The sequence below is a fragment of the Nerophis ophidion genome, linkage group LG07 (assembly GCF_033978795.1).
Source record: "Nerophis ophidion isolate RoL-2023_Sa linkage group LG07, RoL_Noph_v1.0, whole genome shotgun sequence".
NCBI lineage: Eukaryota > Metazoa > Chordata > Actinopteri > Syngnathiformes > Syngnathidae > Nerophis > Nerophis ophidion.
This window is the reverse complement of record NC_084617.1, coordinates 15,531,017-15,544,454: the sequence shown is the minus strand read 5'-3', so window position 1 is coordinate 15,544,454 and position 13,438 is coordinate 15,531,017. Positions and strand designations below refer to the sequence as shown.

The 13,438-nt window shown below is 37.1% G+C and overlaps 2 protein-coding genes across 5 annotated transcripts in view; one reads left to right on the top strand and one right to left on the bottom strand.

Annotated features, from left to right (window-relative positions):
- The window catches only part of LOC133555939 (disintegrin and metalloproteinase domain-containing protein 11-like), a 108,155-nt gene extending 107,821 nt beyond the window's left edge, over window positions 1-334 (bottom strand). For 2 of the 3 annotated variants that reach the window (XM_061905421.1, XM_061905425.1), the window contains exons 1-2: window positions 205-334; window positions 34-110 (exon numbers count right to left, since the gene is read on the bottom strand). Coding sequence is in view for 2 of the 3 variants with exons in the window: in XM_061905425.1 (XP_061761409.1) it covers window positions 34-49 (16 nt within the window). In the remaining variant the exon portion in view is untranslated. Of the gene's footprint in view, window positions 1-33 lie in introns of all 3 variants that reach the window. The other variant, XM_061905423.1, reaches the window with a different exon arrangement.
- Window positions 335-343: 9 nt separating this feature from the next.
- 42sp43 (P43 5S RNA-binding protein) overlaps window positions 344-13,438 on the top strand; it is a 21,199-nt gene continuing 8,104 nt past the window's right edge. Inside the window, exons 1-6 of one of the 2 annotated variants that reach the window (XM_061905437.1) lie at window positions 344-543; window positions 617-717; window positions 8,478-8,574; window positions 8,645-8,733; window positions 12,905-12,978; window positions 13,039-13,119. In XM_061905437.1, coding sequence (XP_061761421.1) covers window positions 418-543; window positions 617-717; window positions 8,478-8,574; window positions 8,645-8,733; window positions 12,905-12,978; window positions 13,039-13,119 — 568 coding nt within the window. In that variant the 5' untranslated portion in view covers window positions 344-417. The remainder of the gene's footprint in view (window positions 544-616; window positions 718-8,477; window positions 8,575-8,644; window positions 8,734-12,904; window positions 12,979-13,038; window positions 13,120-13,438) is intronic. The other variant, XM_061905436.1, reaches the window with a different exon arrangement.

The following is a 13,438-nucleotide window of genomic DNA, read 5'->3' as shown; positions in this document are numbered from 1 at the left end:
TGTTTGAGACCCCTGGTATATATATTCACTTACTTGGCAAAAAGTGCATCCTTGTTGTCGCAGGAAGAGGAAACTGCACTTTCACTCGAGCTCCAGGATCACAGCGCCCTCTAGTGTACAAAAAGCCACATCACATCTTGAGTTAGCTCTTAAATCTAGAGAAAAGTGGCGTTGTATTAGTTTAAAACACTTAAATGTGCGGACATTGGTGTTTTCTGTGCAGCATCAGCAAAATTGACATCAGCTGGACGATCCCTCCATCAGCACGTCAACGCAGGAGAGACACCTGTAGCCAATCATGCAATTAAGAACCTTCCGGAAGTCTACAAAAGAGGCCGGCGAACGCGGAGCTGGTTTCATAACTGAGACAAAAGTGTTGAGATAAACACGGTTGGGTTAAACAAAAGAGAAACAAATATGAACGATTTGTGCGCCGGAAAAGCAGGACTCAAGTCGAGGTTGAAGTGTTCCCACGACGGTTGTGGGGCAACTTTCTCCAAGCAGAACAGGCTGCTGGAGCACGAAGCTGCTCACGCAGGAAAGGTAAGGAAAATCATCAGATTCTTTGTTTTCTTATCTTTGAAAGTTGTTTTTTTATCCTGGCGGGTGCATGCAGCGTGCGTGGGCGTGCACAGTGAGCGGCTGCGAGGGTCGATTCAGCCGGAAGTCACGCCTGAGTCGTCACATGCTTCAGCACGATGGCGTCAAGCAAGTCAAGTAAGGCTGTTTTATTCTAACCTCCCCAATTATGAAGAAATAGGTTGCAGCTTGCGCATTTTAGTCAATTGTTGCATAATATATTTGTGTTTTTTGCACTTAATCAGTGGTTCTCAACCTTTTTTCAGTGATGTACCCCCTGTGAATTTTTTTTTATTCAAGTACCCCCTAATCAGAGCAAAGCATTTTTGGTTGAAAAAAAAGCTAAATAAGTAAAATACAGCACTATGTCATCAGTTTCTGATTTATTAAATTGTATAACAGTGCAAAATATTGCTCATTTTTAGTGGTCTTTCTTGAACTATTTGGAAAAAAAGATAGAAAAATAACTAAAAACTTGTTGAAAAATAAACAAGTGATTCAATTATAAAACTTTCTGCACATAGAAGTAATCATCAACCTAAAGTGCCCTCTTTGGGGATTGTAATAGAGATCCATCTGGATTCATGAACTTAATTCTAAACATTTCTTCACAAAAAAATAAATCTTTAACATCAATATTTATGGAACATGTCTACACTGAATATTGCATTGTTGCATTTCTTTTCAGTTTATGAACTTACATTCACATTTTGTTGAAGTATCATTCAATAAATATATTTATAAAGGATTTTAGAATTGTTGCTATTTTTAGAATATTTAAAAAAAATCTCACGTACCCCTTTGTATATACCTTCAAGTACCCCCAGGGGTACGCGCACCCCCATTTGAGAACTGCTCTATATTATACAACATTGTATAATGTAGTGCAAAAAACACAAACTGATTTATTGAATAAAGCCGAGAAGTACACAAATTGGCAGCTACCTAGATTCATGGTATATATTTGAACCATGAATTGATTAACGTGGACCCCCGACTTAAACAAGTTGAAAAACGTATTCAGGTGTTACCATTCAGTGGTCAATTGTACGGAATATGTACTGTACTGTGCAATCTACTAATAAATTTCAATCCATCAAAAAACATTGGCTAATCCAGTGGTTCTCAACCTTTTTTCAGTGATGTACCTCCTGTGAACATTTTTTTAATTCAAGTACCCCCTAATCAGAGCAAAGCATTTTTGGTTGAAAAAAAAAGCTAAATAAGTAAAATACAGCACTATGTCATCAGTTTCTGATTTATTAAATTGTATAACAGTGCAAAATACTGCTCATTTGTAGTGGTCTTTCTTGAACTATTTGGGAAAAAAAGATATAAAAATAACTAAACACTTTTGAAAAATAAACAAGTGATTCAATTATAAAGATTTCTACACATAGAAGTAATCATCAACTTAAAGTGCCCTCTTTGGGGATTGTAATAGAGATCCATCTGGATTCATGAACTTAATTCTAAACATTTCTTCACAAAAAAAGAATTCTTTAACATCAATATTTATGGAACATGTCTACAAAAAATTAGCTGTCAACACTGAATATTGCATTGTTGCATTTCTTTTCACAATTTATGAACTTACATTCATATTTTGTTGACGTATTATTGTTGTAAGCACGATACCAATGGGAGCAATTTGCAAAATGTGTATGATGCACAATTTGTATAATGCACTATATTTTTGGCAATTCCAGCTATATATTGATTGTGTTGGAAGTTCTGGCTACACCCTAACCGCTGTTCTTCTTCTGTTCGATGTAGCTTTCTGTGCAGAATTCCACAAATTCTTCTTCAGCCGTCCTCAAACCATCCGTTTGCACGGTCGCGCCATTTTCAAACAAAATCTAGTCTTAAATCTCGTCTTGCGATATGTAAAAATTGCTTGCACACAATGGAAATGACGTATAATTTGCAAAGTCCGCGAGATTGGTGAAATGCTTACATTATTCAATAAAAATATTTATAAAGGATTTTTGAATCTTTGCTATTTTTAGAATATTTAAAAAAAAAAATCTCACGTACCCCTTGGCATACCTTCAACTACCCCCAGGGGTACGCGTACCCCCATTTGAGAACCACTGCACTACATTATACAATATTGTATAATGTAGTGCAAAAAACACTAATTTATTGAATAAAGCCGAGAAGTACACAAATTGGCAACTACCTACATTCATGGTATATAAATGTACCATGAGTTGATTAACATGGACCCCGACTTAAACAGGTTGAAAAACGTATTCTGGTGTTGCCATTTAGTGGTCAATTGTACGGAATATGTACTGTACTGTGCAATCTACTAAATTTCAATCAATCAAAAAAACATTGGCTAATCCAGTGGTTCTCAACCTTTTTTCAGTGATGTACCTCCTGTGAACATTTTTTTAAATTCAAGTACCCCCTAATCAGAGCAAAGCATTTTTGTTTGAAAAAAGGAATAAAGTAAAATACAGCACTATGTCATCAGTTTCTGATTTATTAAATTGTATAACAGTCAGTGCAAAATATTGCTCATTTGTAGTGATCTTTCTTGAACTATTTGGAAAAAAAAAAAGTAAAAATAACAAAAAACTTGTTGAAAAATAAACAAGTGATTCAATTATAAATAAAGATTTCTACACATAGAAGTAATCATCAACTTAAAGCGCCCTCTTTGGGGATTGTAATAGAGATCCATCTGGATTCATGAACTTAATTCTAAACATTTCTTCACAAAAAAAGAAATATTTAACGTCAATATTTATGGAACATGTCCACAAAAAATCTAGCTGTCAACACTGAATATTGCATTGTTGCATTTCTTTTCACAGTTTATGAACTTACATTCATATTTTATTGAAGTATTATTCAATAAATATATTTATAAAGGATTTTTAAATTGTTGCTATTTTTAGAATATTCAAAAATAAATCTCACGTACCCCTTGGCATACCTTCAAGTACCCCCAGGAGTACACGTACCCCCATTTGAGAACCACTGCACTACATTATACAATATTGTATAATGTAGTGCAAAAAACACAAACTGATTTGTTGAATAAAGCCGAGAAGTACACATATTGGCGGCTACCTAGATTCATGGTATATATTTGAACCATGGATTGATTAACGTGGACCCCGACTTAAACAAGTTGAAAAGCGTATTCCGGTGTTGCCATTTAGTGGTCAATTGTACGGAATATGTACTGTTCTGTGTAATCTACTAACACAAGTTTCAATCAATCAAAAAACATTGGCTAATCACCTTGCTAACCATTTTTAAAGAAAGTTTAAATTGTCACTTTAATATACTTGCTTTTAAAAAAAAAAAAAAAAAACACGTGGATAGTTTATGTTAAGGCTGTTTAGCTACCTTGCTTTTTTTTATAAACCTTAATTTATGAATTTCAACAATTACTAACTGTTGAAAATCCAAATCAAAGTTCAAAAACAGTTCAACAAAACAGCGGCATTTCCATCCATTTTCTTCCGCCTATCCGAGGTTGGGTCGCAGGGGCTGCAGCCTAAGCAGGGGAGGTCAGACTTCTCTCTCCCCAACCCCTTCGTCCAGCTCTTACCGGGGGATCCCGAGGCGTTCCCAGGCCAGCCGGGAGACATAGTCTTCCCAACTTGTCCTGGGTATTTCCTCTTAGCCTCCTGCTGCTCGGACGTGCCCTAAACACCTCCCTAGGGAGGCGTTCGGGTGGCATCCTGACCAGATGCCCTAACCACCTCATCTGGCTCCTCTCGATGTGGAGGAGCAGCGACTTTACTTTGAGTTCCTCCCGGATGACATAGCTTCTCACCCTATCTCTAAGGGAGAGCCCCGCCACACGGCAGAGGAAACTAATTTCGGCCGCTTGTACCCATGATCTTGTCCTTTCGGTCATGACCCAAAGCTCATGACCATAGGTGAGGATGGGAACGTAGATCGACGGGTAAATTGAGAGCTTTGCCTTCCGGCTCAGCTCCTTCTTCACCACAACGGATCGATATAGCAACCGGATCCAAAGTAAATTCAAAGAGACAAAAATAGAATGCAAAATGTATACATATAATAAACACAGTGTAAAGCCATAGGCTCACTCAATCTCAGTAAATAAATAAATAAATGGGTTGTACTTGTATAGCGCTTTTCTACCTTCAAGGTACTCAAAGCGCTTTGACACTACTTCCACATTTACCCATTCACACACACATTCACACACTGATGGAGGGAGCTGCCATGCAAGGCGCCAACCAGCACCCATCAGGAGCAAGGGTGAAGTGTCTTGCTCAGGACACAACTTAAATTTGGATCACAGCATCATTATTTTCACAGCTTTTTGGTTTTTAGAGGTAGAGAATGTTTTAATGTAGGGTTCTGAATCTTTTTTTTTAAGTCATAAAAAACAGGTTGGGTATTGAGAAACTTACATTTATGAATATAAAACTTAGCCAATTTAGCTACTTTGCTGAGTTAAGAAATGTCATAGCATGTGATCGGTTGCAATGCATTCTGGGAAGTGTAGTGCCTAATATAATATGCAGTCACCCTCACTCCTGTGCGTGTGAAAGACTTAAAGCTCTTGGAGGCTCAATTACTAATTAAATGGTATTTTATAATTTTTCTGGAGATTGTTTAAAATGTAAAATAATTTTTAAATGTATTGTATTGACAAATATGAGTCACATGTAAACCCATTCATGTCATTTATCCTGGAAATCTATCCGTACAATATTTCTGCAGTTGAATCACAAGAAAGTGTTTTGATTAAAAATATAAATTACATATATAAAGTATATGAATAATAAACATCAAATGTAATACACCCACTCTGTTCATAACTTTTATGGACAGAATTTCTAGGTGCAGTCAAGGCATTGAGGGGTTCCGGTTTGGTGGCTGCAGGATTAGGTCTCTGCTTTTTGCAGATGTGGTCCTGATGGCTTCATCTGGCCAGGATCTTCAGCTCTCACTGGATCGGTTTGCAGCCTATTGTGAAGCAACTGGGATGAGAATCAGCACCTCCAAGTCCGAGTACGTGGTTCTCGCCCGGAAAAGGGTGGAGTGCCATCTCCGGGTTGGGGAAGAGACCCTGCCCCAAGTGGAGGAGTTCAAGTACCTCGGAGTGATGATGAGTGGGGGAAGAGTGGATCGTGAAATCGACAGGCGGATTGGTGCGGCGTCTTCAGTAATGCAGATGCTGTATCGATCTGTTGTGGTGAAGGAGCTGAGCCGAAAGGTAAAGCTCTCAATCTACCGGTCGATCTACCTTCCCATCCTCACCTATGGTCATGAGCTTTGGGTCATGACCGAAAGGACAAGATCACGGGTACAAGCGGCTGAAATGAGATTCCTCTGCCGTGTGGCGGGGCTCTCCCTTAAAGATAAGGTGAGACGCTCTGTCGTCCGGGAGGAGCTCAAAGTAAAGCCGCTGCTCCTCATCGAGAGGAGCCAGATGAGGTGGTTCGGGCATCTGGTCAGGATGCCACCCTAACGCCTCCCTAAGAAGGTGTTTAGGGCACGTCCAACCGGTACTAGGCCACGGGGAAGACCCAGGACACGTTGGAAGACTGTCTCCTTGCTGGCCTGTGAACGCCTCGGGATCCCCCGGGAAGAGCTGGACGAAGTGGCTGGGGAGAGGAAAATCTGGGCTTCCCTGCTTAGGCTGCGGCCCCCGCGACCCGACCACGGATAAACAATACAAATCCGAAGTAAAAAAAACTGCAGCCTGTTGCCCACAATGCAGATTAGCCACGCTACTAAGATGGTACAGCAGTATGGTTATGGTTTGTTTCAAACATGTTAACAATTTTCAGTAAGTGGCATGATGTGGTTACATTTGCATCAATCAAATATATGAGAAAGATTAGGAAGAAGCAAAGTTTAAATTTAATCCTACCCCTTCCCTGTGTCTTATAGATAATTTTTCACATCATAACTTTTGTTTAAATTAAGTTCCCTTTTGTGTGTGTGCCGTGTGTGTGTGTGTGTGTGTGTGTGTGTGTGTGTGTGTGTGTGTGTGTGTGTGTGTGTGTGTGTGTGTGTGTGTGTGTGTGTGTGTGTGTGTGTGTGAAGGGGTGAATGTGGAAATAGTGTCAAAGCGCTTTGAGTTCCTTAAAAATGTAGTAAAGCGCTATACAAGTATAACCCATTTACCATTTAAGGCATTTTGTGAAGGTTAGCAACACTGAAATAATATAGAAGGCTCCAGTGGGGGAGAAATTAATGTCTCAAACAATACCAATGTATTTTGTAGGAAGACGGAATGTAGGTCTTATATTGCGTCTAAAATTAGCACTCTTATCGATATCCAATTGCTGTTCAAATTTGATGAGGATGCTCACTCTTTATTCGTAGTTTGAATTTTGTGATTTATATTTATGTAGTGCTTTTCTTTAGATATTGAAAGCGCTTTACATACGTGTAACACGAAGGAAGGTGTTGAAAAAATGACTAAATCTCAATAAGTAATAAACAGCACATCGAGACTAAATATACACATTAGTCTAAAAATTATGACTTGAATTTACACTTCATAATTGATCTCGGTGATTGGTGATAGTCACTGAATATGGATTGTACAATCTGGCATATTCAAAGTGCGGCTTAATGTCTTGATGCCGCCAACATGTTTAAGCCAGCTCCCGCCATCAGTGTGAATGGTTTATTTTGAGCCATGCAAACAAAACAAGAGAATGACATAAAATACAAAAGAACTATATAAATACATTATTTTTACACCTACATTGAAAACATTACATGTGACTAATCTTTTGTAGATGTCTAGATTGGCTCAAAAGGGAGGGGAATAAGTAAACTTATTAGGTCCCACCCCTATACATATACAATATATATATATATATATATATATATACACACACACAATATATATAATACAATAATATATATAATATAATTCAATTCAGTGGTTGCTGCGTGGATGCTATATATTATCTATATATAATACATTTAAATTCACACACACTTACATATATACATATGTACACACACATATATACACTACACATATATACACACACATATATACAATTTATATATATATACATATATATACACACACACACACACACATATATAATATAATTCAATTCAGTGGTTGCTGCGTAGATGCTATATATTTATATATAATACATTTAAATTCACACACACTTAAATATATACATATGTACACACACATCTATACAATTTATATATATATATACATATATATATATATACACACACACACATATATATCTATATATATATATATATATATATATATATATATATATATATATACACACACATAATCACATACATACACACATGCATGTACCCAAAATACACATATGTCCATCATATATACACACACACACACACACACACACCCCTATATAAATACTATATATATAATAGTATATATAATATACACTTTTGTCTAAACATTGTGAAGGGGTGAATGTGGAAATAGTGTCAAAGCGCTTTGAGTTCCTTAAAAATGTAGTAAAGCGCTATACAAGTATAACCCATTTACCATTTAATGCATTTTGCGAAGGTTAGCAACACTGAAATAATATAATAGGCTCCAGTGGAGGAGAAATTAATGTATAAAAAAATACCAATGTATTTTGTAACACTAAAATGGAATGCGGGCCTTATATTGTGTCTAAAATTAGCACTGTTATTGATATCCAATTGCTGTTCAAATTTGATGAGATGCTCACTCTTCATTCATAGTTTGAATATTGTGATTTATATTTATGTAGTGCTTTTCTCTAGTGACTCAAATCACTTTGCATAGTAAAACCCATTAAGTTACATTTAAACCCTCTTTTTAGATGTGAAAATCCATGAATGAAGTAAGTTCATCAGTAGAATACATCAGATTGTTTTTAATGTGTTTTACTTTTCTGCAGGTGCACAATTGCAAACTGCACCAAGAGTTTCTTCCACGCTGACAAGCTGAAGAGACACATGCGCTACGCCCACAGCGAGCAAGACCAGTATTACAAGGTCAACGCCGCCAGGTGGCACTAAAACGCCATCATTGCATTTCCACTGACATTATTCTATTCTCCTCCAGTGCACTCAGGCTGGCTGCTCTTTGGCTTTCAAGAAGAAACGCCTCTTCAAGCTGCACCAGCAGGAGCATGGCGTGGCTGCTAAGTTCAAGTATGTTGGAGCTGGAACGACGGCTGTCATTAAAACCGTGACTTTTTGAAGTACACACGGTACATGAAATTACACACTACAGTAGTGGCAAGCTTTCTAGCACCTTAATGTGAATGAAGCATAAGAGTAATACTGGGGTGTCCAAACTTTTTCCACCAAGGGCCCGCGCTCTAAAAAATTAAAGAATGCTGGTGCCAATTTTATATTTTTCCCTTGCAAAATTTCAATAATTTTTTTAAACCTTTAAGGATCCCTTTTATATTTAATCCTGGGTACTGAAAGTGTCTCAGTCCTAAAAAAAATGTTTCAATGGTTAAATTTGTAGATCAACTTTAGATCTGTTGATATAATTTTGCCCTTTATTTAAAAGAAAACTTTTTTTTATAGCAAACACAATATATAACATTTCACTCCAAAACAATGAGGTGGCGACTTGTCCATGGTGTACTCCGCCTTCCGCCCAAATGCAGCTGAGATAGGCTCCAGCACCCCCCGCAACCCCGAAAGGGACAAGCGGTAGGAAATGGATGGATGGACAATTTCAAGGTCAAATCTTAGATGTAAAGTAACTGGAGCCTTAAATAGATTCATTGCTTTTCATTATTTTTTTGAGAAATGACTGTTTAAAAAAGAAAAAAAAAAAAAAATCACCCAAAATTGTTACGGATCCAAAAGGGCCCAATTTAAGTGTTAAAAGGCAACTGCACTTTTTTTGTAATTTTGATTATCATTCACAATCATTATGAGCAGGGGTCCCCAAACTTTTTTGCTCGGGGGCGGCATTGGGTTATATATATATATATATATATATATATATATATATATATATATATATATATATATAACCAAGAAGAACGGGGAGTTGGAATATAATTACAACACTTTATGTACATATTTATATAAATATTTATATAATATTTACATATTTATATAATATGTAACTACAAGCTCCATTCACAGACAGAGTCCCATTGCTTTTATGAGCGGTCGAGCGAGTCAAAAGCTATAAAAAAAAAAAAAGTTTAAAAATTATTTTTATTTTAATTTTATTTGTGGCGGCCGCAATTCTTTCGTGGCGGGCCACCACAAATAAATGAATGAGTGGGAAACCCTGGGATATATATATATATATATATATATATATATATATATATATATATATATATATATATATATATAACCAAAAGGTACAAGTGGTAAAAAATTAATGGATATACTGTATATAAACTGTATATAAACATGTATACACAAGTCTCCAAAACGTTAACCACCATGTTGCTACAATAAAAAACAAAGGAAAATGTAAAAAGTGGTACTGTTTTTATAATATATATATATATATATATATATATATATATATATATATATATATATTCCTGGCGCACTAATTGAGCACGCACTTGCTGCTGATATCGAATTATCGATGGGAAAATGCTTTTTTCGACAACATGATTTTCCTAAGCGGCTAGGAGAGTAAAATAGATTAGAAAGAACATATTTAAAATTAAATTAAATTAAAAATAAAATATTTAATTGGTTTTTAACTAGGGATTTCCCGCGGACCGGATTTTGGACGCTGGCGGGCCGTATCTGACCCGCGGGCCATAGTTTGGGGACCCCTGGTTATGAGAGACAAGAACACGTGTCTTGTTTTGAGGATTTTTTTAAAGATGAACGCTTGGAAGTTATGGCTAATGGAGTCACTGTTGGAGCCTTCAAAGCCCACTAAAACTTCAAAACCCTGAGTTTTGTACACGCACCCAAAAGACAAGTTCATAACATGCAATATGTTCATAATTTACTGTATTTTCATTATTTTAATAATTTCCGGGACTGACATGTTCCGCGCGATTTATTTCCGTTTCCATAGCAGCGCACGTCTGACTTCCAGCAGATACAAAACGCTTGTTCTAATCATGGCAGACTTGGTGCACAACAAATACGACTATTTTTGGACAAAAAGAGGATTCACAACCTTATCTTTTTGAAGCCGACTGAGGATGAACTGCTGCTTATAGAAGCTAGCACAAACAAGAGGGTGAGATGTTGGAGCAGACAGAAGTCGAGAGTGTGGTGAAAGCGACTCGAAGCTGCAAATGTAGAATTTGGAGCCAAGCAATTTTTCATGTGTGAGCAAACGCTAAAACTCCTTGAGCGCACATGTGATCCACGGCAGACGTGCACACTGTTATGCGCTTATCTTTTTATTCGATTTTGTGCGCAGCCTAGATTTGCCGTGCGCAGATGACGTTTGAGCAGTGTGCAATTGCACAGGCGCGTACCTTAGAGGGAACGTTGGAGCCAAGCTATTTTGACATAAACTGCATGCTTACCCAAAATTAACCATAAAAAACCTCACCGGCTAGCTGGACCAAACGGACAACTGTCCAAGTAAGTCAAACTTTATGTTGATCATGATACACGCAGTACATCATGCGTGTTATTACGACAGTACATTGTCTGGCTAGCTGTGTACGAACAAAAGATGAAATGTGGGCTAATACTTTACAAGTATTGTAATACGATTCATGTTTTTCGGTCGTAGAAGCAAGCTTATCTCTTGCCTTAATTAACTTTAACAGCTAATACAGAAGCATGCTAATGGGTTAGTACGCTAGAAAGAGTTCCTTAGTGTTCGCTCTTACAATAACAATGTTGCTACAGTTTAATGTGCAGGTACCGAACGTAAATGAAGTATTGGTGACGGTTTTTGAAAGCATTTTAAAGTGATTTTGAGGTGGAATTGATTGCTCCGATTAGCTGCATTGCCAGCTGGGTTTCTAGCTTCCTAGAATGTGTAGATTTTTATGTTGGAATGCAAAAAAACTTTTGTCTCATGATTGTGAATGATAGGCAGAATAAAAAAGTGCAGTTCCCCTTTAAAGAAGTCATATTTTTTTAAATTTTCAATGCTTAAATCTATAAACAGATTTATTGGTCTTTGTACGTTTTTGTTTTTTTATGCCCTTTTTGTCATAGATTTTGGCCAGTGTGGCGCAGATGGTAGAGCATTTGTGCCAGCTACTTCAAGGTTCCAGGTTTGATTCCAGCTTCCACCATCCCAGTATTGGCCTTGAATGGCAGCTTGCGCCATCAGTGTGAATGGGTGAATGTGATGTATGATTAATGTAAAGGGCTTTGGGTATCATTCCAGGTATAGTAGTAAAGCGCTGTATACCATAGAATTTTTTTTATTATGGCAAACATATCTCTGAAGATTTTAACACTAGAACTCCCAGAGAGCAGCCATTTGGCTTTTCTACCTATAAAACCTAGGTAGAGAAAAAAAATCCTGGGAGTTATAGTGTTAAGTGGAATATTTGAAGTCATTGGAACCTTTAATACAGGTGTCAAACTCATTTTAGACCGGGGGTCACATGGAGAGAAGTCTACTCCCAAGTGGGCTGGACTGGTAAATTCAAGGCACGATAACTTAAAAATAAAGACAACTTCAGATTGTTTTCTTTAAGAATAGAACAAGCACATTACGAAAATGTACATATCATAATGTGGTTGTTTTTTTTTTACACTTACATGTTGCGGTTAATAGCATTCTTTTTGTAGTTATTTATATTTCCTGAATAAATTATGCTGTAATGTTCATCAGTCAACTCATTGGTGTTCGTTTTCAATCTATCAAGATAAACAAATTACATCAAAATCTAATTACAAGATGTTTATGTAGTTTGCTCATTTTCGTCGACGGATGTGCTAACATCATGTGGTTTATTTTGTACATATATAGCATCTAAAAAGATAAAAAATAATTGCTATTCCGACGTCCAGTGGACACATTTAGAACAGCTGTTTCTTTCATTCAAAAATTTAAGGTTCATTTTTATACTTAACCAAACTCATTTCGTGGGCCGGATAACACCTGTTCGCGGGCCAGATCCGGCCCTCAGGCCGTACGTTTGACACCCCTGCTTTAATAGGTCAATATTGATTTTTTTTTTTTTGCGTGAGGACGACCTTAAAGACAAAACAGTATTTCTGGCAGCCTTTTTAGAATCATTGCATCTTTTTCTCGTTACATGTCGTTTGCTCTTTAAATCCCTTTTAAAACAGTATTTTTTTTTTTTAGAATGTGCTCTGGGTTGTTAAAAAGAAGCCGCAGGTAGCAAACCTTTAAACACCTCTGGTCTAATGCGTTTGATTCTTACCTGCACAGGTGTTCAAAACAGGCTTGCGGTGCCGTGTTTGACTCCCACGTGGCCCGCAAAGCCCACGAGAAAAAGCACGCAGGTGGGTCTCTTAAGTGCAGCCACACCTGAGCCTAGCGTCAGATGTTGATTGTCCTCGCAGGTTACCGCTGTCCGGATGCCAACTGCCAGGTGGTGGAGTCCACGTGGAGCAAGCTTCAGAAGCACATGGTCAAACATCCAGGTACTGCTAAATCTATGCCACATCACATCAAAGATTTCTAGAGATGTCCGATAATGGCTTTTTTGCTGATATCCGATATTCCAATATTGTCCAACTCTTAATTACCGATTCCGATATAAACCGATATATATATATATATACCATATTTTTCGGATTATAAGTCGCTCCGGACTATACGTCGCACTGGCCGAAATTGCATAATAAAGAAGGAAAAAAAACCTATACGTTGCACTGGAGAATAAGTTGTATTTTTGGGGGAAATTTATTTGATAAAATCCAACATCAAGAATAGACATTTGAAAGGCAATTTGAAATAAAG